A 22,982-nucleotide genomic window follows, 5' to 3' on the forward strand; every position below is an offset into this window, starting at 1 on the left:
ACTACAGGAAGGACTAGAACGTGAGTATTTCATTTCACTCGTCTCTTATCATATGATTCATTCTTGCATTAAAACCTCTCAAAGCCATCTGGAGCGATCCAGCACAATCAAAGGTTCCGCACTTGTGAGAGATGTGGCTACGTCATTGTGTGAGAACCCTAAAACAGAGGACATATTATGCTTTTTTACATTTTCTACTTTTTTTAGTGTGTAATGTTGCTGTTTGAGCATGAAAAGGGTCTTCAAAAGCACAAAGTTTATCTATTCTCTAGATCAGTGCGCACTGATTCTGAACTCCCTGAAACTCCTCGATTGTAGTCTTCAGTTTTCAGTTTTCTTACAGGAATGGACATGTCACAATATCGCTCATTTAAATAATTCCTGCACAAAACATACACAAAAAAAGAAGTGAGGCCTGGTTGAGTTGCGTTAGTAGTGTGTTGAAACTCACGGTTATGGTAAGGGCTGTAACATTTCCGAAACAAATTCGAAACGGCTGACCGGCTGTCCAGCCGACCAATCAGAGCACACTGCGCTTTTCAGAAGGAGGGGCTTTATAGAGACCAGAACTAAACAGAGCGTTACTGACAGACTGGGAAGAGAGGTGCTGCAACAATATAATATATATATATAAAAAATGCTTTTTGAACATTCAAGCATGAAAATTCTATTCTATTCTACTATTCTACTAAACCCCCAAATCAAAATCAAGACTCTGAAAAAAGGCCTAATATGGCCTCTTTAAATTAAGCTTATATTTTTTCCATCCTGCGAGTGAATGGATGTTCTTGTCTCAACAAGAAGGAAAAGTGATTTTTCTTTCAAATCTAATTTATTATTTTTTATTAGACATTTTGTCTAATTTTAAGTGTGTTTTAAGTATCCTGCACCCTTCAATATGTTCATTTGAATGTTTTAAGCAGTGTTATTTAGTATCATTGAGATGTTATTACATCTCAATTTACAATTTGAGTCAGTTTAAATTTTTATATTTGCCATTTAATTTTTATTTTAAAGGTTTAGTCAATGTTTTTTGTCATTTTTAGAAGTTTTTTTAAATGTCTTTTATAATTTTAATTCATTTTGATCAGTTTTCCTTTTCATTTTAGTCAATTTTGTATTTTTTTAGCTATTAGCATTTAGCATTTTAGCTATTATAACCCTGGTTTTTAGCAAGTGTATGTTTTTTATGATGCTCATCAAAATACAGTTGCTCCAAAACTTTTATAATAGTGGCAAATATATAATCTAAAGTTCACCTAAAATAAAAATTCTGTCTTATTCTACTTTACAGAACAATGAAAGTGGATGATAACCATGGCTATCAAGCTCCAAAAACGACAACGCACCATTAAAGCATCATATGTCCTGAAATCTTCAAGTTCCCCTGTGGTGAAAGTTAAGCTTTTGTTTATGTCTATGTGGCGTTTTTAATATTCTACAAGACAAAACAAGTCAACATCATTGCTGAGTATTTTCAGTGAACCATGACAGTTTTAAAAACACGGTTTCTGACGTCACAAACTACCTGGTAACCAATCAGGGGTGGGTTTCCCGAAAGCATCGTTGGCCAACTATGGTCGCAAGTTCCGTCGTTACCAATAGAGTTCAATGGACATTGCGATGAACTTGCGACCATAGTTGGCCAACGATGCTTTCGGGAAACGGACCCCAGATCAACGTGTGATCGTCAACAAGTGAATCTCTGAGCTGGTGTGAGTGAGTGGAGGTGGGGCTCATTTGCATATTCATAAAACCGCGTATACTAAATGAGGCAAGGAGTTACATTCAAGCTATTTAAATATTTCATTTTGGTGATCAAAGATGAATTTTAAGGGATTAAATTATTGACTACAGGGGAACTTTAAACCATACAGTAGCTTTGTGTTTTTCATGAGTTTTCCTTTGGGTTCCACATTATAAAGAAAGTTATGGTTTCAAAAATCCATGAGTAAATGATGACAATTCAGATTTTTGGCAGAATTTTTCCTATATTGCATTGGTTCTTAACCCTCTCTAGAGGGCAGTATTTTCTCATGATTCACTATTGCATTATAGTAATTCAATCCATGCAGTCTGTGACTGAATGATACAATTATGATTTCAGTTAGTCTCTGGCATCTTTGTGGAAGAGATTACATCATTGGAACGCATCCCACGGCCATAGAAAAAAAGAGAGCCATGTCATAGATGCTTTTTATAGTGTGAATGTATTTTTGCTTGCTGTTGCAAACAGCCTGCAGTCTGACCTCATTTTATTATGTAAAAGAATCCAATGATAAAGAGTTAGACGGCCGTGCCCTGTTGACTTCCACTCCCCATGCAGAACTATGAAGGCCTTGAACGACAGGTTTCAGGAACAATGCAAGCACGCATTATCCTCACGAAGGAACTGGTGTTTGTCCTCCTCATGTTTACTAACCCTGAATGACAATGAAGGTTCATCAGTAATGTATGATGGTGACTTTGTGTTAATACCTGGTGTTTTGTAGAACAACAACAGATTAATATACAACTATAAATTATGAAACAAGTAAAGTCACATATAGCGCTTTATACAATGCAGATTGCTTCAAAAGCAGTTTCACAGTAATAAACAGGAAAATACATGTTGTAAAATTCGTCACAACTTCAATTTCAGCTGTACGGTACACAATGGTATAACTCCCACAAACAATTCTTTGTTTTGGTTGAATCTATCGCTATATTAGGTCATTATAAAACTTTATTTGAAGTAATCAGGGTGGAAGTGTTTGTTTTAGTATCTTAAATGGCTTATCTCTGTTGGTTTGCTCTATATATCAGAGTGCGGACTGTGTTCTTTGCAGAAAAGTCTTTCTTTTAAGGTTTAAATCTCTTTTGCAATAAGAACAGAATAGATCCTGTTCATTTGTGTTCCTTTTTTCATGAACAATGAGAACTGGTCACTGCCAGCATGACAATTTAGTATAATTGTTGCTTTGTGACACTGTGCAGTTCTCCAATGTCTAAATTTAGACAATTTAATTATACATCTCTATAAAAGTGTCATAATTGAAAGAATCAATTATTTTAAGCTACAAAATACAAAAGTAGCTGGGTACTCCTGTGTGCAATGAAACAAGTTGTTGCTTGCTGCTAAAAACAAGTTGCAAGAAGCATTAGTCATGGTTTAATTTAGGCATTGTCATGTAAATATAATCTTAGAGATAGTGTCCATAAACCTTCCTTAGAAATCAAAATGATATATACATATATATAGGCTATATATAGTAAAGAAGCACAAAAAGTAAGCCTTTTTCAGAGAGTTACCTTTTTTTTTTTTTTAAAGAAATATCAAAACAAACAATACAAATTCAATACATTTCAAATGCTAGGGGGAGGTATACTTTAAAGAATGTAGCCTACATGTTTGTCAAATTCGAGGGCAATATTGACTTAATATAATTCTTCACTTCATTTTTAAATGCACATTTATGAATGTGAAATTTACACCATCAAAATAAAAATAAAAATAAAATAAGTGCGGGGTAGATTGTTTCCAGCTCTGCCCAATGAAACAATTATTCGTTGCGTCACAACAGGCCACGCCCACACGCAGTTGCTCCACATGAACAGGCGTGTGGGCGTGGCCTCAGAATGACGCTCACTTGTTGCTTCACAGGATAAGTGAAACTTTTCCAGCGAAACATTAACGGTCCTTTGACACAACTTCTCTTCTCGCAGGACGGCTCGCGCGTCCTTTTGGCTTTTTCAGTTCCAGTGGAAACTGGTTAGGTTTTCACAGAAATGTCTCTGGCAGAGCAAAGCCAGCAGTGGTATCCCACCAGCGTCCAGGTAACGGTGCTCCAGGCGCGGGGGTTGCGGATCAAAGGGAAGAATGGCACCAACGACGCGTACGCCATCATGCAGGTGGCTAAGGATAAGTTCTCCACCTCGGTGGCCGAGAAGAGCGTCGCGCCGGTGTGGAAAGAGGAGGCCGCGTTCGACCTGCCGCTCTTTCACCCCAGTAACGCGGAGCGCTGCACCCTACAGGTGTGTGTGATGCACCGGGCTCTGATGGGACCCGATAAAACACTCGGTCAGGCGACCGTCAACCTCCTGGAGCTCCAGGACGATAAATCCCGTAATAAACCAGAGTGAGTGAACGTGACTCTACATGTATCCTGATGACTTGTGCATTCTTGAGTTCTGTTGCGTCACATAAAATCCATTACACTGAAACATTTTATTATTTTATATAGGCTATGTATGTGTATATATATACACACATACACATATACACACACACACATATACACACACACACACACATTTGGCAGAGGATATCTGATATCCTTCTGACAAACTTAGGCATTTCTCAAGTGCATGTAACTTTTCTCTGCTTCTTATTAGTGTTTGAATGGTATTTCACAAGCATACTTCTGTGCTGTGCTGAAGGATGCCATCAAATCTTCCTCATATGGAAATAATGAGCTGAGCTTGGCATTCTCTCACACACTTGGTCATGGTAGACTAAACCGAAGGAAACAGGATTTTTCCCCCCTCAACCAGAACCGTCACAGCCCTCCATGTTTATTTTTAAGGATCAGAAAATCCTAAATGAACGCTAATGGAATGTGGAAACTCATAATAAGATCAAACCGATAATAACTTGTTGGATAGAAATTCCTATTTTGGGTTTATTTGTTCAGAACTTCAGTTTATCCAGTGGGATAATATGTGATTCTTGTTTGAGCTTATTAGGATTGTTTGATGGAAATTCCACTGGCATTCCATTGGAATGTTTGTTAAAGGTCTGGTGAAACCAACAAAAGATCTGGTGATCGTTCCATCTCGCTGTAATCCAGAGCCACACGGTGTACATTATGCACAGACTTCATGAATAAATTAGTTTAGCTCTAGACATCATTGTGACATCATTGTAACATAAGTCAAGGCAAATCAGCAAAGGTCAGAACTGAAATTTAAAAAGTGGCACACAAATCCGTCACAGCATTCAGACCTTCTGGATTTGAAGAGCTTGCTTTAAAGAGCTTGTTTTCTTCACCATGCTCCCTGAATGACTTTCATTGTTTGCTTGTAAATGCATAAAGCTTTTGAGTACACCTCGTCTGGTCATTTTCATTACGAGACTTAATTCAATCTCATGCTCAGAGGCAGCCAGCGACACGTCTGGCCTTCTGCCGAATAATTATTTTTCTCTATAAGTTCATCTCACTGTTGAGTCAGAATGAAAGCTGTTTTCTAATGAACTGGCTTCTATGCTGTCAGGCTCTTTTGAGTCTGACTGAGACGTTTCCTGTTGTGATGTGATAGTTTATTATGCTAACTAAGTGATATCTTGTCTCAGCGTGGGCTGTTGTTCTCCTCAGGTCAGAGGAACCGGAAACACAGTCAGGTGTCTCGAAGTAAGCGGACTCGTATGATACTGGACCTCTGTGTTTCTTGTGAACTGATCTGCCATTCTTATGGTGATTTAAAGGATTAGATTGCCAATCTTGTGGCTGACTGACATCAACAGGGTGTTATCGCTGGAAAATCTCATTTGAATATTCAAGATTCAATGCGGTTGAGCTCAATTGACAGCATTTGCGGCAGTGTCGATTACCACAAAATTCACTGATTTTACATCACATCTCCTTCCTTTTCTTAGAAAAATAAAATAAAATGAAGGTTAAATGGGGGCAATTTTTGGAGGACCTAAAAGTAGAAATGTGAATCTTTAATAATTTTTTTTTTTTTTTTAAATCTAATGTTTATTTTTTCCAATTGTAAGTTTAACCTAAATTATTTTTAAGATTTTTTTTTTTTTTTTTTTTTTTTTTTTTTGTGGTAATCAACATTATGCTACATCAATTAAGCATAACTTGTATTGAAACCAGTGTATTGTTTAATTTCCAAGACGCTGATTCATTCTTTCTGCCAAAACTTGAATTATTTCCTGTACTTCTCATTGCTGTCAATTTCACTGATATCAGTATTTTCTTATCTACTGTTCTTAACTAGTTTTCTTTTATCATAATATTAGAAAATAAAGGTCCTTACTTATAAAATGTTTATTATTTTTTTGGCATTAGTTAACATTTATATATTTTTGGTATTAGTTAAGGCTAACAGAGTCAGTTACACTGCCGTTCGGAGTCAGTTGAGTTGATGATTATTCTTTTTTTTTTAAAGAAATGAATGATTTTATTCAGCAATAATGCGTTAAATTGATCAAAATTGACAGTAAAGACATTGATAAAGTTATAAAAGATTTCTATATCAAATAAATGCTGTTGTTTTGAATATTTATAACAATAATAAATGTTTTGAGCAGCAAATCAGCATATTACTTCTGAAGAATCATGTGACTGAATGGAGTAATGATGCTGAAAATTCAGCTTTAAGAATAAATTACATTTTAAAATATTTAATATTAGAAAATGGTTATTTTAAATTGTAATATTTCTGTTTTACTGTATTTCTGATCAAATAAATGCAGCATTGAGCATAAGAGCCTTCTTTCAAAACATTAAAATACCTTACCAACCCTAAACTTTTAAACATCAGTGTATGTGTTTTAACACCCATCAGAGCCTTGGTGTGTAACTCACACCCCTTCTGTGCACATTTAAACTTACACTCAGATTCCCCTGTTATATTGTGCAGTTATTTAAATAAAACAGTATTTTGGAGAAGGTCAAATATCTAACATCCCTTTTTGTGGTTTCTGATTGTTCTGTTTGTGCCCCAGTTCTCTCTCAGGCTTTGACACACGTTGCCTGATAACTCCAGTTCTGTTAGCGTGGCATAAAGTCAAGGCTTGTCAACTGCTTCATACGTCAAGAAAGCACTTAGTTTTCTCTGTCATACATATAGAGGATGATTCAGAGGATATGCCTAAAATATGCTAAGTGCCTCATGCTAATACAGAAGCTCCCGAAAGGCATCAGCCGTTTCATTCTGTGTGACCTTATCCATTGAGACTTCGACACAGTAACTCAGGCAGAATGGGAGCACGTCTTCTCCAACTGCTAACAAAGTTTTCGTTGTTGGCAGTCTTTTGTCGTCTTGTCTCCTTTGAACATTACAGGTTCTGTCAAAACCACTATCGTCAAATACGATTGACAGTTAGCATACAGTTTGGATTGGTGGTATAGTTCTGTTTTGGGCGAGAACTCGCTGCGCATCTATGCAGCCTAGCATGGATAAGAGCAGGAGAGCAGCGATAACCCCCTTAGGGTAAACAGAACAGAACCAACATGAATGTATTGCAGATATCATTAATTCAAGATTTTATTGTACAACATCATTCGAGAATTTAGTCTGATTCAAAGGGAATCAGAATACCAAACCCTGACTGATGAGAGGAGGAGCTGGGGAGGGAGGAGGGTAATTCGCTCCTGAGAAACACAGTAGCTGCGCAATAGCTGCTAAATTTAATGTCTTTTACTTCAGCAGAAATAATTCAAGATTATGAAAACTTAAATTGGTTTGAAAACTGGACATGTTGCCGTCCAAGGCCGCTTCCACCAGTCTGCTATGGATAGGCTTACCAGAGTCAATTATCGCCTTGCTTTAGTGGGAGATACTTATAGCAAACGTTTATTCATAATGGTTTCGACTTGTACTGTGACCTGGTGCAGGAATTCAAATAGTAAACGTTTAGCGGGAGTGAGTTACTTGCGGTTTCCAGTGAAGGATCCGGTAGTGGCAGTGACTAAAGGCTGTAAAGAGTCGTAAATATGGAGAGAAATTTGCCATGGAAAATCAGTGTTTGAAATCAACATTTCAAACTGTTGTTTTTTCCGACAAATACATTTCTCAGCCCAGGTAACATGGAGAACAAGTAAACATTGTTCATTTACATATACTAGCAACATTGTTTATTTTCAACCCACTTTGCATTGTTACATAAAGTTACTGGTTTGGAAATATCAATAAGTTCCTTTAAAGTATCATGTTTTTGTCACATGACAAAATATCTCTGAGAAACATAGTTTGTTGAATATCAACGACTAAGTGAAGCAAGGTCCCTGCGCTGCTGTGTGTGATAAAACAGTCCTGTCAGTCAGCGGTCTTATCAGCGCACTGGCACATACAGGAAGTCAAGCTGTTGAGAGACACACTGGAACAATGAGACATCCAGTGCTGATTCATCTGATGCTGTGAGTGCTTCCTGTCAGGGCACAGCTGTTATTGAGGATCTTTCAGGGCAGAACATGAGCTTATCAAGAACTTTACTTATTTTGTTTGCTTACCTGACACTTTCCATAAGGAGGGTACAAAATAGTCACTTCAGTGGTCAATGAACCATCGGTCATATAAACAATTATATGAGCATGTTTTAATGTGTTAAATTAGTGTAATAATAATTGTTTTACAACTTTATTACCACAACTTTTATATCACATGGAACCGATCCAACCGATATAGATATCATTCCACAAAGTGACGATGTCACTGACCATTACATGGTAACTTGCATATTACGTACTCCTGTAATATGTCATGCTGCGCCGCGTTATCGATTAGGCAGAACAATCCTTCCATCTACCATAGATAATTTTTCAAATAGCTTATCTGATCTGTCTCAGCTGCTCAGTGAACCTAAACAAACAGATGAACTTGAGGAATTAACTAGCACTATGAGCACCATTCTCTCTGGATCATTGGATATTGTTGCACCCATTAGATTAAGAAAGGTTAGAGAGAAAAGTAAAGCACCATGGTACAACAATACTACGCATGTTCTAAAGAGAGAAACCCGTAATTTAGAGCGTAAATGGAAAAAAACTAACTTAGAGGTCTTTAGAATCGCATGGAAAGACAGTATGTCACGTTACAAAAAGGCCCTAAAAGAGGCCAGGGCTGAGCATCTCCGCAAACTAATAGAAAACAACCAAAACAATCCTAGGTTCTTATTTAACACTGTGGCTAGACTAACAAATAAACAGATGTCTCCTGAACAAAATATTCCGTTCCAGTTAAGTAGTAATGATTTCATGAAGTTCTTCACTGAGAAAATAGAAAACATCAGAACCACAATTGTAAACGTTCAATCCTCAATTGCGTCTTATAATTCAGCCTCAATTATCACCCCGCAAGAACAATTACAATGCTTTACAACTATAGAACAAAAAGAGTTAAATAAACTTATCACTTCATCTAAAACAACAACATGTTTACTAGATCCTATACCAACTAAACTTTTGAAAGAAGTGTTACCTGTAGTGGAAGAGCCTCTCCTCAATATTATTAACTCGTCTTTATCTTTAGGTTATGTTCCAAGAACATTTAAACTGGCAGTTATAAAACCTCTCATTAAGAAACCACAATTAGATCCACATAATCTAGCAAATTATAGACCCATTTCAAATCTACCTTTTATGTCTAAAATACTAGAAAAAGCTGTGTCCGCTCAACTGGGCTCTTTCTTGCAAGAAAATGACATCTATGAAAAGTTTCAGTCTGGATTCAGGCCGCATCATAGCACTGAAACTGCGCTCGTTAAAATTACAAATGATTTACTTTTATCTTCTGACCAAGGCTGTATCTCAATACTAGTTTTACTTGATCTTAGTGCTGCGTTCGATACTATAGATCATACAATACTCTTAGATCGACTACAAAATTATACTGGTGTTCAAGGACAAGCACTAAGCTGGTTTAGATCGTATTTATCTGACCGCTACCATTTTGTTTATTTAAATGGAGAAAAATCGATCATAACTCCAGTAAACTATGGAGTGCCGCAGGGATCTGTGTTAGGCCCTCTATTATTCTCAATATATATGCTGCCACTTGGAAATATTATAAGGAAACATGGAATTAGTTTCCATTGTTATGCTGATGACACTCAAATTTATATTTCATCACGGCCGGATGAAAACGCTAAATTATCCAAATTGACAGAGTGTGTTAAAGATATAAAAGATTGGATGACGCGCAATTTTCTTTTATTAAATCCAGACAAGACAGAGGTACTAATCATCGGTTCAAAAAACCACCCACAAAACCTCTTACAATACAACTTTAACATCGTAGGATGTCCTGTTACTTCATCCTCTACAGTAAAAGACCTGGGTGTTATATTAGACTGCAACCTGTCTTTTGAAAATCATATTTCATATGTTACAAGAACAGCCTTTTTCCACCTTAGAAACATTGCTAAGCTACGTAATATGCTATCTGTTTCTGATGCAGAAAAGTTAGTTCATGCATTCATGACCTCGAGACTAGATTACTGTAATGCTTTATTGGCTGGTTGTCCTGCATCCTTAATAAACAAGCTACAGTTAGTCCAAAATGCCGCCGCTAGAGTTCTAACTAGATCAAGAAAATATGATCATATAACTCCAATTTTATCATCACTACATTGGCTACCTATAAAGTTCCGTATTAATTACAAGGTATTGCTACTGACTTATAAAGCCCTAAACGGCTTAGCTCCAGTTTATTTAACGGATCTTCTATCGCCCTATAATCCATTGCGCTCTTTAAGGTCAGTAAATTCGAGGCTTTTGGTCATACCTAGGATATCCAGATCCACCAAAGGAGGGAGAGCATTTTCACATTTAGCTCCAAAACTCTGGAATAGCCTTCCTGATACTGTTCGTTGCTCAGACTCGCTCTCCCAGTTTAAAACTAGATTAAAGACGCATCTCTTCAGCCAGGCATTCATATAATACTTTTAATCTTACAGTTAAATCCGACCTCTAGTTCATAAACGCCAGAGGAGAACTGGCCCCCGACTGAGCCCGGGTTCTCCCAAGGTTTTTTTTTCTCCATTAGGTCACCTGATGGAGTTTTTCGGTTCCTTGCCACTGTTGCCTTTGGCTTGCTCAGTTGGGGATATTTGGGAATATTTAATTTAATTAATCAATCAACGATACTATTGATCAGCATTACCAAACGTGGACGTTCCACTAGAAACAAACATTGATGTATTGTTTTATTACTGTGAAGCTGCTTTGATACAACCTATGTTGTGAAAAGCGCTATATAAATAAACTTGACTTGACTTGACTTGACATGTTGGTTTGACAAGTGTACATTTCACATAAATTAATAAAAAAAAATAGTTTGATCACTTTGTCCTATGCTGTATGGTTGAGCTTGACCATGTAAAATGTGAGAATATAGAATAAGATTATTTAGATGTCTAACTAAAACTATATATATATATAAACAGTACAGTACTTGAAATGAAGTAAACATTAACTGATATGAAATAATACTTTTTTTTGTTGAAGTACTATAATAACTAAATTTATAATAACTAAATAAACTAAATACTAAAACTAAAATAAAACCTAAAGAAACACATTTAAAAGTAAAAACCTAATTCAAAGTATTAACAAACCATAATAGTATAGACAATTGTTTCCAAAGAGAATTTTAAGAGTGAATTTTATGAGGAACATTTTAAGAAAATCTTTTTGTAATGGAGAAATCATGATGTAACATCAAAAGTAAATATCACTTCAATATATTATTTTAAAGTAATGACATTGCATGATTTTAATGCACACACATTTGTGTGTGTGTGGCAGACTTTACATTTTTTATTAAAAATACAAAATAGCTTGTTTTCATGTTAGGTTCATTCTTGACTAGTTAAGTTTATCTAAAAGGTGTCACAAAAAAAAAAACCCTCTCAAACAAGACAACACCCTGTTGTAACTTCCCTTCTGTGAACAGAGCTGTAATGCAACTTGTGTGCAGTTGACCGCGGTCTGACATCACAGTTTGCATCAGTGCATTTCTATGGGTGTGAGGTGTTGTCCGAACATGTCGTGTCAAATGAGCACCTCCCAGATGTGCAAAGCCGTTTCTCTTGTCATTGTGCAATTAGTGAGGATTTGAACATGATTTGAACAATTTGAACATGTATTGTTTAAAGGCATAATTGTGATTGCTTATGGTTCAGTCTCTCCAGGACTTGATTCAGCAACTTTCTGGTTACCAGCCCTTTAACCACTTCTTTTTAATGCCTTGAAATTCCTGTTTTACACCATGATTTCAGTTATTCAGGCTCTTAGTTTTTAGTCTAGTAAAGCCAAAACTCTGCCATATCAAATATTAGATTATTTCCATGTTGTAAACATTAAAACATCCATGCTGTGATTCAGAAATGTAGTCAAGCGACATTAAAAGCCTGGTGATAAAATCTTTATTGCATATTCAATATTGCTTTGTTGTCAGAACAAAATTAACCAACATTGTGATGATTTGAATGATAACCTAGTAGTGAAATGGTCTTGAAATTGTACATGCTTTTAAAATGTTTTACTTAATATATAGGTGAATATTGCTGTTTAGATATATTATGTTGCATAAAAATCATTCAAGTTAATTTAATGCAAATCAGTGTGGTAAACAAAACTTGAGTATTTTATAAAACTAAATTGGTGTACTTCTTGTTTTACTTCTGCTTGGCAACAACAATCTATATTTTGATTATGATTTCTCTGAAACCCCCCCCCCCCCCAGCTTTTTGTGCCATTTCAGAGCAAATATATAAATTTCATGGCCGAAATGGAGTTGTTTTTAGCAATATTGTCCATTCTTACTAGCCAGTATGTTATTCTCTGACGTAGATGTGCTGTGTAATGGTCCTAAATGTTGTTGAGGCGTAGGAGAGCGGCAGAGATCATTTACTAATAATCCCAGGGTTAGATGCTATATTTAGCTCCAGAGTCATCACAGTATTATTCATCAGATAGACACAGAGTATTTAAACACACGCCCAACATGTTATTTTCTCCACAGCATTATCTCTGCATTACTCACTGTGTCCAGTGCATGTTCTGTCGTCATGAACACAAACCCCTGGTTTCACACACTAAAATGAGCTGTTAACTGAAAAATATCTTCAAATATGTCAGCCATTGTTTTGTCTCAAGATGCACACCAGTAATATGTTTCTTTCTTTCTAAGGCACGATTAAAAATCTACTTAAATGTCTAATCCTGGCTTAATCTTAGCCTTAAAGTAGCAGCTGCTGTTTAAGTGGCTTGTTGAGACACAAAGTCTCAATTCAATAACCATCAAGCTGTTTTAAGGTCTGTGATCATTACCAGGTCTCCCTGGACCTCTTAGAAGAAAACAAGACAATTATCCAAGCATTTTGATTGCCAAACCCTGAAGTCAAGGCACTCGCATTTTAGCCTATATATGGCTTTTTCCTATTTTGTCTAAAATGCAGATTTTAATTTCAAAATGCACTTTTATTTGAGACAATTATCCCTCTATGCAGTAGACTTTTCAAGTCATTGTCCTCCGCTAGTGTCCTTGAGTTACGATAAGACAGTCACTTGGTCATTGAACTGTAATGTGCCATTCTGGTTTATTGCCGTTGAGGAATGTCTACAATCACGTGAATCTATTTACACAGACTTAGGGATTTATTTTATTTTATCGCCAAACCTTATGCCGGGCACTATCTGTCTGTTTATATGGGGTTTTCCTGCAATGATTAAAGTTGTTTAAAGAAACCTGTTTGGCTCTTATAAGGTTTTAGTGAACTGCCATTTTCTTTCCTCGTAAACTCCTCATCTGACCCTAATATGCCAAAGTGTGTTTTCTGCCCTGAGTGTCAGTAATGTGTCATTCACAGAGCTTTCTCTAAATTGCTTTTCTAAGCCACCCACTCAATTCTCACAGCCATATGCCACTGCTTTTCCATAAAATGAAGTTTGTGTGCCGTTACAGCAACCTTGTGTCCTCATCTTATTCCTCTGTTTTTCATGGATCCAAGTTTGTTGTTTCTTACAGTCATGTTAGCTCAGTAGCTCAGTCATTAATTTCCTACAACATGCTATGTCTCTTATTGTTGCACAGAAACGGCTTGCTCAAGGCTGTACATTGTTTTTTGGGCATTTTAGATTGATGGACTTATTTTATTGATGCCCAAAAGGAAAATTCAGGGTTTTAAATTCAAACTGTACAATGCAGTCAATTTTTTTTTGTTTTTTTTTGTTTTGGACCCTGAAATCATTCTCCGCCAGTGTCCTTGAGTTATAACAAGTCAGTGTCTAGGTCATTGAACCATAATATGCCACTCTGGTTTAGTTGCTGAGGAATGTCAACAATCACATAAAACTATTTACTTGGACTTTGGAATCCCATAGCTTTGAGTTCACAATAACCTTGTCATTTTTTTAACTCTGAATAGTTTTGCAAAGTGTAACTACAAGGCACAACACAATCTTATTCTAAAATCTCATATTTTATCTCAATCTTGCCTTTGGCTTTCTTTTTTCTTTGATGGGGGTTCTCTGGGAAATGAAAAATGCTTGAAACTAAACATCCTGTGCTATTTGTTTCCAACAGATGGTTTAAGTTGATGGGCAAGACGGGGAAAGCTGACAAAGACCGGGGTGAGGTGCTCCTAGATATTCAGTTCATGAGGAACAACATGACAGCCAGCATGTACGACCTCTCCGGGCAGGACAAGTCACGTTCACGGCTTGGCAAGCTTAAGGATAAGCTTAAAGGGAAAAAGAAAGATGGGATGTCAGATTCAGCTTCCGCCATTGTGCCTTCATTTGGACAGGTACTGACTGACAGCGAGGGTGAGGAAGAACCTGACGTCACACCTGGAGCCAAAAAGAAGAATAAACTGAAGTCTCTCTTTGCACCCAAGCCGGGTTTGCATCGTAACATGTCCCAGTCCATGTCCACACTTGCCACCCTGCCTGAAAAAGACTCGGCCATCAGTCTGAGCAGATCGTCTGGCCTAAATGTAGAGTCTCCTGAAGGTATCACCACACAATGCATTGCTGCAATATTGATATATCTGCTACCATATTGTTCTTGTACTGTAGGTTAGTACAGTTTAATGTAGCAATGCCATTAAATCATAAACTGATTAATATATGCTCTTGTATCTGCCAAATGTAAATATTGATATCATCCATTATTAATTATACTGGTTTAGTCTGATTTAGCTGAAGTTGGAATCAAATCATATTTATTTATTCTAAAATTAAAACTATAAAGTATTTCCCCATGACATAAGGAATCAAGTCATATTCATTTAAAATTCCGACCTATATTAATAGAGATGCACCAGTCGACCGGCCATACATATTGTTTTATTTTGGCCGATCTCTATTCTGGACTTGCACACAAACTGCATTGCAATCATTTACCAAAATCTCATTTGTGTGGAAATATTTCGAAGTCTGTAAACAGGACGTTAGCACAGGACAGAGACGGGACACGCTGAAGACTGATGCGAAGAAGAGAGCAGACGTGCCAGCAGAGCAAATACTGTACCAGGCACAACAAGCTCTCTGTTCACAATGTTTAAAAATATGAGAAGAAAAATATAAAAATTGAATTGATTGCATTTTCTTTTCCTCTTACCCCCGTATAAAATAGCGTTTACCGCAGCGCAGCGCTGCTTTGTGTACAAGCGTAACCTAAAGAAACCGCTGCTGTTCCATAAGCGCCACCTACTGTCAGAGAGTGACTTTGCATTTTCATTCAGTCCGTCTGCTATTTTTGTTTTGTGCAGGTGTCTGCCAAAATCTTTAAATTAGTGAGAAATTTCAGTGGTGTTATATTATTGATATCTCTTTTTATCTTCAAAGGCAAAAAGAAATTTAAATTTCTGAAGCACAAGCGGACTGAAAGCTCCGACAGCAAGGTTTCCCAAGGTACCGGCTCTCTTGGAACGGGCATGGTGCAGGGCAATGTGTGCATCAATGGCAGTCACGTCTACACGAAAGAGCAAGAGAACAGAGCTGGTTCCACCTTCAGCCTGAACAGCTCAGGCCATGGGTCCATGGAGGACCTGCGCAGAGGTCATGACCAGAAGACCTCAGTGGACTCTCTTAAAACCTCTGACCTGCAAACTCAAAACAATTCAGTGGAAGAGATGCACAGAAAACAAGAGGAACAGAGGAAACAGGAAGCGAAAGTCAGGGAAAGACTAGAGGAGGAAAGGAGACAGGCTGAAAAGGAAGAGGAGAAATGGATTGAGAGAGAACAGGAAAAAAAGAGATTAGAGGAGGAGAGGAAACGGTTGGAAAGAGAGGAAGAGAAGAGGAAGCTAGAGAAACAGGTAGAGGAGAGGAAAAGGATTGAGAGAGAGGAAGAGAGAAAGAGGATAGAGAGGGAAGAGGAGCGGAAACGGATGGAGAGAGAGGAAGAGAAGAGGAAGCTAGAGAAACAGGAAGAGGAGAGAAAAAGGATTGAAAGGGAGGAAGAGAGAAAGAGGATAGAGAGGGAAGAGGAGCGGAAACGGATGGAGAAGGAGGAAGAGAAGAGGAAGCTAGAGAAACAGGAAGAGGAGAGAAAAAAGATTGAGAGAGAGGAAGAGAGAAAGAGGATAGAGAGGGAAGAGGAGCAGAAACGGATGGAGAAGGAGGAAGAGAAGAGGAAGCTAGAGAAAAAGGAAGTGGAAAGAAGAAGGATTGAGAAAGAGGAGACAGAAAGGAAAAGGATTGAGCAGGATGAAATGATCAGAATAAAGAAAGAACAGGAAAGAATTAGACAGGAAGAGGAAAAAAGAGGGGTTGAGGAGGAGAGGATCAAAGAGGAGAAAAGGAAGAGAATGGAGGAAGAGGAAAAGGCAAGGAAGGAAGAAGATAAACGGAGAAAAATGGATGAAGAGGAGAGAACAAGACTTGAGAATGAAAAGCTGCGAAAAAAAGGAGAGACGGGAAAGATTGAGATGGAAAGACGCGCTGAAGAAGAGGAAAGACGACGGAAGGAAAAAGAAAAGGTGGAAGCAGAGGAAAAGAGGAAAAGGGAAGAGGAGAGGAGAATGACTGAGGAGAAAGAAACGAAAGAGCAAGAAAGGTTACGGCTTGAAAAAGAGAAGGTGGAGTTCGAGAAAAAGAAAATGGAAGAAAGGATGAGAGAGGAGCAGGTGAGAAAAATGGCTGAGGAAGAGGAGAAGAGGAAGCTGAAAGAGAAAGCAGACCAGGAGAGAATCAGGCAAGAGAAAGAAGAAATGGAGAGACAGAAGAAAGAGAAAGAACAGCGGCCCGAGGTGAAACCAAGGAGTGCTCGACTGAATACAAGTAAAGCACCTAACAAGATCAACTCCGACTTCACCCCATCCACCAATCCCTTTGAAGACCTTCTCTCAGTAGACGAGAGCTCCACCAATCCCTTCGAGCAAGCCACCGCTCCTCAACCTGAAGCCCTCAGTCGCTCAACCAAAGTGTCTGCGGTCAAGCCAAGGTCAGTTTGTTACCTGAAATCACAGAAGCTTGTGTATTTAAACTACACCCTTCGGCATTATTCATGAAACATGAACAGATTTTTCTTGTAAATACTTAGAATTTTGTTAATTTTTTTATGATTTACACAGAATATCTGCTTGTGTTACATGAATCAGGCCCTGAAACACAACATGACAACTTAATTTTTCTGTCCTCAGTGAAAGCAAAATGCTGTGGGAAGTGTTAAAATCAGCCAGTCAGAACACTTTTTATGTTTAATACGCAGCTACTGTATGTGGGGTAGATTTTGGACAAATGGGATTTTGCATAAACCGTTCTAAAATATGAATAAGCAAACTACTCAATTTTTTAAATTAAAATTTACTTGACAGCAAATTGACCAGTCAGTTGAATGTATTTAGCTTGTCAAGTCACATTTTATTTATATAGCGCTTTTTACAATACAGATTGTTTCAAAGCAGCTTTACAGAGATAACAGGAAAATAATGCAAAAAAGTTTGTTTCCAGAAGAAAATAGCGTCACAGTCCAAATTTTTTTTTTCAAAAAAAGTTATTAATTTAGTTCATTTATATATAAACCGTGACGTCATCGTCCAGCTCAGTTCAGTTCTTGTATAATAGTGTCAATGCAGGCAGATCAATATTATTGTTGAATATTAAATTAAATGTTAAATTTAATGTCCCCGTCCCTCCAAGTTTGTTTACCAATCAGAACCAAAAGGAAGCACTTCTTTTTCATGAAGTTTGTGGCTTGACAGACATCCAGCAGACTCTAACAACTCAACGTCTTTGGAGCTTACTGACAGACCATGTTCTTCATAACTCATTCATGTATCATTTCACAGAACTGTTTCAAATCATTCTCCAAACTTCTCCTTTTTACCAATTCTGCTGGAAGGCAAATCCATGACCTGTGATCACAGCTTTAATATTAAAGGCATGGAAGTGTCTCTCAGTGTTTATGTGGTATGCTTAGACTCGATTTGAGTGTGGTAGGGTCTATAACACCACGCTGCCATGATTAACACCGTCCTCTAAGAGCTTTTGGCACCATTATGAAATATGCAGTACTCTGTGTGTGTGTGTGTGTGTGTGTGTGTGTGTGTGTGTGTGTTGTTGTGAGCGTGTCTGTTCGTGTCCTAAAAACGTCTGGCATGAGAAGCAGTTGTTTTGAAACTTTTTCAAGGACTCCAAGTATAATATTGACATGTACAACTTCTATTAGTCTTTCTCTGTCATATTTTCTGAAGATGATTGCCATAGTTGAATAACCCTTAACCAAATGAAATACAAAAACCTGAATAAACAAAATCTTTCTTGCTGTCGTATCTGTTTATCTATTTATTTTCTGCTGAGATGCATTAATGCTGACAGATATTTATAAGGTCTCTAACCCTCATTGTGTTAACTCTTGTGTGGTACTTAATTGAGGTCTAACCCAGAGGAAACTGGAGAAATCTGTTTCCCTGGAAAACAGCTGATCAAGCAGTTCCTTTTCTCTGTATCATGTGTTTAGACTTGAGGGCTTCATAATGGTTCTGGAATGTGTAGGAGACTGGAAGTAGACAACACTATTTGTGGGTGGCTCTTTAAATCTAAACCAGTTATCTCTAGCAAGAAAGAATGTTCTGTCCTCAAATTTTCCTTCTGAATTTGTCTCAGAAAGCAATAAATGTCCATAGACTTATTCCAAACAAGTTTAGAATGACATGAGAGTGAGTAAATTATGGCATAATTTTAATCCTGGTTTTTAATGAAAGTAAATAGGGTCAGTTTTAATGTGTTTAATGCTTTCAGTGGTTTTGATTGCTATTGAGCAAAGTAGCTTTATCTTGCAACGGATTTAGACTTTTAGCAGATGTGTTTGATCGAGTTTAATCTTCCCTCTCATTATCCTCCTGCTTCAGTTCTTCTGTTTCTGGAAACTTCTTTTCACAAGCATCTGTGCCAAACACCAACCCATTCTTAGATGTTTCTGATGTTATTAGCGGAAACACAGAGAGCGTTGTCAGTCTCAGAAACATCACAGAAAGATCAGAGAAGAAACGACGTGCCCCGGTGCCTCCCCAGAACAAGGCGCAGATGGAAAAACCAGACATCCCTCCAAGAGCACCAGCAATTCCTCAAGCCACACAAAGTTTTCAATCTAGAGCATCTGAGGAAGGTGGAGACTCTGATTCCTGCAGTTTACGACAAGACAAACGTCCCGCACCTTCACTACCAGATGTCTCAAAGAACAGGCAAGAAATGCAAAACGAACATGCAGACCAATCTACGACGACTCTTCAAATTGGAGAATGGAGAACTACTAGATTCCAGGAAAAAGACCAGATGGACCAAGAGCGCCCAGTCTCGCAGGATGAGTCAAGGACTTTTGACGCAAACAATTTTAGGAACACCAGTTTATCACATCTTAGCCAGAGTCATCCCAGTAACAGACAAGAAACCAACCCTTTTATATCTCCCGAAGTCAAAGTAAATAAACACAACAAGGGTCCAGCTCCAAAGCCTTTATTACAGTCAACAACATGCAAGAATTCTGCATCTGAACCTGAACCTGAACCTGAACCCAACAACCTAGCCATTCGTAACGTCTATTTGACTGAACGTGCTGTATCCCTTGTTGAAGACAGAGCTACCTCAAACTCTTGCATTGATCAACTAGATGAGTCTTCAAACCAGTTTACTGGAAAGCTTGTATCTGAAGAGCCTTCCATCAAACCTGAGTCTGTGCACTCTGATGACCTTTCCTTGAGAGAAAGTAGACAAGAGGATTTGCCAGCAAAGTGTAAACTAGACTTTCTTGAAAGGGACATTTCTTTAAGGTCTGAACCAATCCTTGGAACAGTTCTTTACCATATGCCTGATATTGGTGTTTCCAAAAAGAGTCGGGCCCCGTTGCCTCCTGCCAATTCAGCAGCAACTGGCAACCAGAGCTCAAGCCAGCAACCAGAAGCTGTACTGAAGTCAACCAGTCAACCCACCAGACCAGATCAAGACAAGTCATTAACTATTAATAGTAGCATGTCAACCTCATGTTTTACCCAATCCCATGGAAACCCTTCTCTAATCTTGAATCAAGCTCTCAAGAAAAATGAAGTGCAAACTAAGACTGAACATTCTCCTCTGAGAGTGGAAGCAGGCCAAGGGTCAGGGCACCGGTCTCTGCCACAGGCCAGAGTTTCACCGATTGATGTTAAGTCCATCACTGTGCAGAATAATGGAAGTGAACATGAGAGAACAGGTGATACTGCTGCCTTCAAACTCTGCAGGTGAGGCCTCTCGTAGAACTTTTAGAGACCTTTAGAAGTAGTAGCAGATGTCGACGGTAGGTTCCTGTTAGCCATTAGTTAAAATTCAAAGTTCTTGAGAATTGAAAAGTTTGAAGTAATGTTCGACACAGAATTACTCTCTAGAGAAGTTTTTTTTTTTGTAATTTTCAATTACTCAATTTCAATGGAGAGCAGACCGTAGTATTAGAATGATCTTGGCTCATGAATATTTTGTGAGATGATGCACACCTAGTTTCTGGAGGGCCACTGTACTGCAAAGTATAGCTCTAACCTGCCGCAACACACTGGCATGGACTGCGTTTCCCAAAAGCATAAGTAGATCGTAAAAACCATTGGCACTAGTGGTCTATGATCTACTTGTTTTTAGGTAATGCAGCCCTAGAAGTTTCTAACAATATTGGAGACTTTGATTATCTTGTCCAGGTGTGTTTATTTGTGCTTGGAGCTAAAATCTGCAGGAAGTTGGCCCTCCTGAAGCAGGATCTAGACCCCTGTCTTGCCGAATTGTTGCTTACTGCTTGTGTGTTTGATAACCAACATAACCCTTTGCTTGGGTGTTGAAGTTTCATTTGATGTGGCCAACTGTGTTTGTTCTTTAGACAAGTAACATCAAAAACTCTTATAATTGGCTCTTATAATGTTTGTGTAATTTCCCAAAAAGTAGCGAGGTTATTATAAGTTATTTATTATAGTGTCTGTTGAAGACAACAACAAAAGTTCATGTAACTTATTGCCTGACTGCAAGATGTGCATATTGGTCTACATCAGATCACACTCTGGACCCTAGATTACTCATTGTTGGGACTTCCATGTGATGTTCCACATTGCTAGTCTTTCTTAAAAACACAATGGTATAAACTTTGTCTTTTCAGAGTCTCTGGTGAAATGGATGGGGTGTTTAATATCCCAGTGTGAACCTTCTCCTTTTACATTTAACTCTAAAATGGTTATCCAATCATTGAAAACCACAGATATGAACACTTTCATCTTTGGAAATAAAGGTTTCAAATTTCAGTCGTACATTTAAAGCAATGTTTCCCAAACCTGCTCGACTCGTGGAGGCACACCAAACAGTGCACATTTCGGATGTCTCCCTTATCTGACCCATATATTTCTGGTCTTGAATTCTCTACTAACGAGCTGATGAGTTGATTAAGGTGTGATTGATTAGGAAGAGTTGGAAAATGTGTAGTGTTTGTGTGCCTCCAGGAACAGGGTTGGGAAACACTGCATTAAAGCCAACAAATTCAGGGCTCAATGTATTTTTTATAATTATCTTCTTGCAGAGTCTTCCTCCGATTGACTGCTTTGTATTCCACCCCTGTAATTTGTGATCTGCCTGTAAGACTTACAGCTCTCCTTCTCTTGTCAGGCCGCATGCAGTAAAACCCTTGAGCGCCACTGACAATCATCCAGACCTCAGAGAGACCCAAGACAATTCCAGATCTGCTACAATTACAGATGACGTGCAAGTCAAAATGAAGGTAGTGTAAGCTTTTTTTCTTTTTGTTTCTCATCTACTATTGTGCAGCCGTTTACCATGCATTGAACAGAAATTTGATATGGTGTTTAAGATGTTGTTCCTCTCACTTGACTTTTTTTTAAAGATGATATTTCTGTGTTCCAACTATCTTTTAGGTCCCAGAGGCTAAAGGGACAGGGCCGTACTCCCAGTTAACCAACGAAGAACTCATAAACTTGTTGGAAAAGCAGAAGGTGCAGCTTTCACAAAAGGACTCTAAGATAGGGGAATTGGAGCAGTATATAGACAATCTTCTAGTCCGTGTCATGGAGGAGAACCCCGGAATCTTAATGTCCTTGACCTCGATGAAGAAATCCGTTTGAGGGACAGTATTTTTGTAGTAGAGGGTTTTGTATCTAATGTGCACTATCACAAATATGGGATGAACAACAATACAAGGTTGTGGGCAAATCACAGAGGCCTTTCACTAAACCACACTACTGAGCTGAAGATCAGGTTGATGTATACCTGATTTGACATCTCACACTAAATGGTGACAAATTATTTGGCTTGCTGCAGATCAACCTAACCATGTAACTGATAACATATGATTTATTTCAACAATTTAAGTATTTTCCCCAAAGGTTTTTACTGTCCACTTTTTCAATTTGAATTGCTAATATTCTTTGATTGATTTTCTTTTTTCATGTTATCATCTATTAAATGTTTTGGTCAAAGCATTCAATGGAAGTGATCCCCACATTTTCACTAAGTAAACAAAATATCATTCTTTATGCAAAATATTTTATATTCTTTATGAAGCTGTATAATGTTTTGTAGACAGAGCACTGTATTGATACATATTGAAGCACTTTAAAAGAATCAGGTCATCTGTAAATAATGAATATGTGATCATTTGTATGTTATGCCTTTTGTCAGGTAACTTTACAGCATTATTATTCTCTTATTCTCAGAATGTATTATTCTGCTTTTGAAATAAAGAATGTCACAGGTGTGGCCTGCCTTACAACATTGTCTACGTGCATTTTTAAGAAGGCA

The 22,982-nt window shown here is 37.8% G+C and overlaps 1 protein-coding gene across 2 annotated transcripts; it reads left to right on the top strand.

Moving 5' to 3' along the window:
* The first annotated feature begins 3,469 nt into the window (after positions 1–3,469).
* Positions 3,470–22,952, top strand: rab11fip1b (RAB11 family interacting protein 1 (class I) b). 2 transcript variants are annotated; one of them, XM_079861741.1, is made up of 6 exons: positions 3,470–4,118; positions 14,302–14,729; positions 15,567–17,166; positions 19,076–20,440; positions 21,834–21,945; positions 22,100–22,952. In XM_079861741.1, exons 1-6 carry the CDS (start codon positions 3,769–3,771, stop codon positions 22,304–22,306), a joined length of 4,062 nt encoding a protein of 1,353 aa, XP_079717867.1. In that variant the 5' UTR covers positions 3,470–3,768; the 3' UTR covers positions 22,307–22,952. The 2 variants fall into 2 exon arrangements, with proteins under 2 accessions (XP_079717867.1, XP_079717868.1); XM_079861742.1 differs by lacking the exon at positions 19,076–20,440 and having other exon boundaries at positions 3,585–4,118.
* The last annotated feature ends 30 nt before the right edge of the window (positions 22,953–22,982 follow it).

Source organism: Squalius cephalus, assembly GCF_949319135.1.
Source record: "Squalius cephalus genome assembly, chromosome: 24".
In the NCBI taxonomy this organism is placed as follows: Eukaryota; Metazoa; Chordata; class Actinopteri; order Cypriniformes; family Leuciscidae; genus Squalius; species Squalius cephalus.